The 3,925-nt window shown below is 40.4% G+C and overlaps 2 protein-coding genes across 4 annotated transcripts in view; one reads left to right on the forward strand and one right to left on the reverse strand.

The window, feature by feature from the left end:
• Nucleotides 1-1,999, reverse strand: part of eif4h (eukaryotic translation initiation factor 4h) — a 16,236-nt gene extending 14,237 nt beyond the window's left edge. For 2 of the 3 annotated variants that reach the window (XM_016245723.1, XM_016245721.1), the window contains exon 1: nucleotides 1,863-1,999. In XM_016245723.1, coding sequence (XP_016101209.1) covers nucleotides 1,863-1,927 — 65 coding nt within the window. In that variant the 5' untranslated portion in view covers nucleotides 1,928-1,999. The remainder of the gene's footprint in view (nucleotides 1-1,862) is intronic. The other variant, XM_016245722.1, reaches the window with a different exon arrangement.
• Nucleotides 2,000-3,056: 1,057 nt separating this feature from the next.
• The window catches only part of LOC107561292 (serine/threonine-protein kinase pim-1-like), a 9,602-nt gene continuing 8,733 nt past the window's right edge, over nucleotides 3,057-3,925 (forward strand). The window contains exons 1-3 of the mRNA XM_016245706.1: nucleotides 3,057-3,071; nucleotides 3,158-3,271; nucleotides 3,410-3,773. Of these exons, the coding sequence (XP_016101192.1) occupies nucleotides 3,057-3,071; nucleotides 3,158-3,271; nucleotides 3,410-3,773 (493 nt within the window). The remainder of the gene's footprint in view (nucleotides 3,072-3,157; nucleotides 3,272-3,409; nucleotides 3,774-3,925) is intronic.

The following is a 3,925-nucleotide window of genomic DNA, read 5'->3' on the forward strand; positions in this document are numbered from 1 at the left end:
AAATTATACAATCTAATTTAGATTAAAAACTGCTCATGTTGCATGTATGGTTTGGTTGCCTCTAATTTTAAATGTTAAGAGCACAGACCAAGCCTTATTTTGTTTATAAGAAGAGATTTATTTGATTTGTGTTACTTATATATTTGATTTGGGGCTTGGTTTAAAATTTCAATGTAGTTTTGTTATTTACATTATATTTAAATCTAGTTATTTAGCAGATGCTTTTATCCGAAGTGACTTACAAATGAGGACAATAGAAGCAATCAAAACTAACAAAAGAGCAATAATATGCAAGTGCTATATTAGTATATTATTATAGTGTTATATTTCAATTTCACAGAGAAATGTGCAGCATTTTGTCCAAGCAATAATAAAAGGACACATTTAATGTATAATTGGTCTTAAATCTCATTTGGTTAAAAAAATAATAATAATCGTGAATCTAATCGTTACATCGCTAAACACCATTAACCTGCCAATATCTGGCCGTTTTAAACTTACATACATCATCTAATCATTGTAAAACTGGTCAACCTGCCCAATACCGCTGCCAAACCTCGATAGCCTTATCAATCAATAAATGCACAACACACATTTAATCGCGAGTAGAAATCTTACGTAACATCATAAATGTCTTAACTGTCACTTTTGATCAGTTTAATATATCCTCGCTGAATGGAAGTGCTACTTAAAAACATAGCACAGATCTCAATCTTCTGAATGGTTGCACATCACCGTTTTCACTCAAATATTAAGCAGCAAATAAGCCCTTGTAATAATATACACGACGAGCGATCAAAAGTTTGGGGGTTTTTGTGGAAACTACTTACAGAAATGAATACTTCTATTCAGCAAGGATGCATTAAAATGACCAAAAGTGACTGCAAAGACATTTATAATATTACAAAAGCTTTCCTTTTGAGCTAAATGCTGTTCTTTTGAACATTCAGACACCTGAAAAATAAGATCAACTTATGAAATCAGCATATTACAATGATTTCTGAAGACTGGAGTAATGATGCTGAAAATTCAGATTTGATCACAAGAATAAATTACATTCTAAAATACATCAAAACAGAAAACTGCAATAACATGTCACACTTTTTTTCACTGCATTTCTGTTCAAATGAATGCAACATTAGTTCTTTCAAAAACAAACTCATTCCAAACGTTTGTGGGGGTTTTCTCTCATTAGCAATAATGCAGCATGGCCAGGGAAGCCTGAAGCACAACACAGAACTCATCTGACCAGGTTTCCATACACCAAACCAGCACGCACTTTCTGTTTCTATATGCAATAGCTGATAAGTGCCACGCGCAGGTATGCATATAAAGCATGCGCATGCCATCAGGTCGATCTGATGGACGGAAACACAATAAATCTTACTTCTCATATGAACCTGTGCTGTTGACCCGAGAGCAGAGGCTCAACATTCATTTCCATGCGCACTGCATTTCATCGACACCCCGAGGTACTTCTAATAATAACGTTACAGCCGTGCACGTCCAGAAAGATGGTGTTTTAGTGGAAATGAGAACAATTCCACTCATGGGCAGCAATGCAGTGGGTTTCAAAACAGCAGAGTAATATAGATGGCAGTCAAACCCGTGAGCGAGGCCCAGAGCTAAAACACGCCGTCGCACTGATCACTCCAACCGATTATGACACCAATAACTATATCCAATAGCGATAAACGAGCAGCTATGTTTCACATAACGTCTGCCGCGAGACATGAAGCCCATGTGGGCTGAGTTTCGTGGCCGGCCTCCATTCATCACAGCGGGAGCTGCTGCGTGGCCTACCCCCGCTCGGTGTCCCGCAAACCCGCGCCTCCCCGCTCCTCTCACGCGGCCTTCCTTACCCTCTCCCCCCGCCGAAGCTCCCGTAAGCCCGGTCCCGGTCCTCGTAGTTATCGTAATCCGCCATTGACGAAGATGCTGTCCAGAGAAAGCAGCAGTCTGTCGCTGAAGGACCCCACAATATACGGCTGCGAGCTTTAGCTGCCCTCTGCGTGCCTGAGACGTCGCCAGTTGGAGGTTTATAAAATACATCCGAGAAGGGAAAGAGTAAATAGGTTTAAAATGTCAAAGTATGACGGACGTATATTTACATTGGAGTCTGTATGCAAAAACACATTTTTGATGTGAGTAATGGACGATTTTTTCAACCGGGCAAAGGCGAGGAGACTCGAGATGCGATTGAACGAGTTAGTAACCATAGGCATATAAATGCAGTATTTTATATGTCTATGTTAGTAACTGCTAACTCTTTTTGGAGGAACGCATCGGTTTTCACCAAAAAGATTCATTCACTGAGCCGTTCTGTTCTTGCGCCGTATATACGCGATAGGCGAGTGAATCTGTGAGTAGCCAGCGAATCGATCCGATTAATCGGTGTTCGACTGGATCCAGGAACGATAGTGACATAATTACTTATATTTCGCAAATCTTAGTTGCGCGTGTTTTGCTTTGAGGATGTTACCATAGCCGTTAGATTGGCTGATTGAGTGATCGATTATTTATTTAAAGCCACCTTGTAGCCTTAAAGGGATAGTTCACCCAAAAATGAAAATGCGGTCATCATTTACTCACCCGCATGTCGCTCCAGACCTGTACCAGTTGCTTTCTTATGTTGAACACAAAAGAAGATATTTTGAAGATTGCTGGTAATCAAACATTTGGTGGTTGCCGTTGACTTGATGTGATGAACTCCGTTACTTGTGTTTGTTTGCAGACATGATAACAGACGTTTATACTTGTGCTACAACTGTTTGGCCTGCGCTACAAAACTTTCAACCTCTGTAGCACCAGTGCTATGTGCAAAAAAAAAAGTTAACGTACAGCCCTGAAATGTAATCACTATTTGGCATTTCATTGCCAATCAAATCAAATCAAATAATAAAATAAAAAACGTGTCCTGTAGTGTGACCTATGAGTTTTTTTATTTAGTTAGTTTTTTACAGATATTCCATATATTTCACAATTCATATAAACCAATTAAGTGCAATACTTATATGAGGATTAGAAACAATGCTGAAATAGTTTTAAGAATAAGCATGGCATGCCACACTGTAGGACATTGGTATTGTAAATAATAAAAAAAAAAAAAAAAGACTAATTATGTTTCAATAGACCACATTTGCTGGAAATACATCAGCAGCAGCAAGATGTGGGAAGGGAAAGGATCTTTGAAGGGACCCGCTGTGAAGACAGCCTTCCAGTCGCTGTGAAATTCACAGCTAAGACGGAGAACGAGCCGTACATCGGCCTTGTAAGTAGACTGTGATGATCATCTCCTCTCATCGCAGTTTATAACATCTTAGATTAATACAAATGACAGAGTCCAAGTGTTTCAATAGAAACAGTCAGACAGAGAAACCACTTCCATCTAATCATCACTTTTTTCTAGCCTGACCATCCCAGACCAGGTCCTCTTGAGGTGGCTCTGACAGTCATGGACAACCAAGGCCCCCGCTGTGGCCACATCATAAAGGTGCTGGACTGGCACCTTTACATCATGGTCCTAGAGCGCCCCTCGCCCTGCGTGGACATGCATTATATTTGGGAGCATCCCGGCGGCCTCTTCAGAGAGGATTTGGCGCTCTATTTCATGTGGCAGGTGATCGCCACTGCTGCCGTGTGCTGTTCCCGGGAGGTCTTCCATCGGGACATCAAGATGCCCAACCTGGTCAGCACGGAGACCCTGGAGGTCAACTTGATCGATTTCGGCTGTGGAGACCTCTTGAAAAGCTCATCCTACATCACTTACAGTGGTGGAAAGAGTACTGAAAAAATATACTCAAGTAAAAGTACCATTACCTTCCAAAAAATGTAGTGCGAGTAGAGTAAAAGTACTTGTCCAAAAAACGACTTGAGTAAGAGTAAAAGAGTAGCCTATTTAAAAGTACTCATGAGTATTGAGTAG

Source organism: Sinocyclocheilus grahami, unplaced genomic scaffold (assembly GCF_001515645.1).
Source record: "Sinocyclocheilus grahami isolate Dianchi unplaced genomic scaffold, SAMN03320097.WGS_v1.1 scaffold765.1, whole genome shotgun sequence".
Taxonomy (NCBI): Eukaryota; Metazoa; Chordata; class Actinopteri; order Cypriniformes; family Cyprinidae; genus Sinocyclocheilus; species Sinocyclocheilus grahami.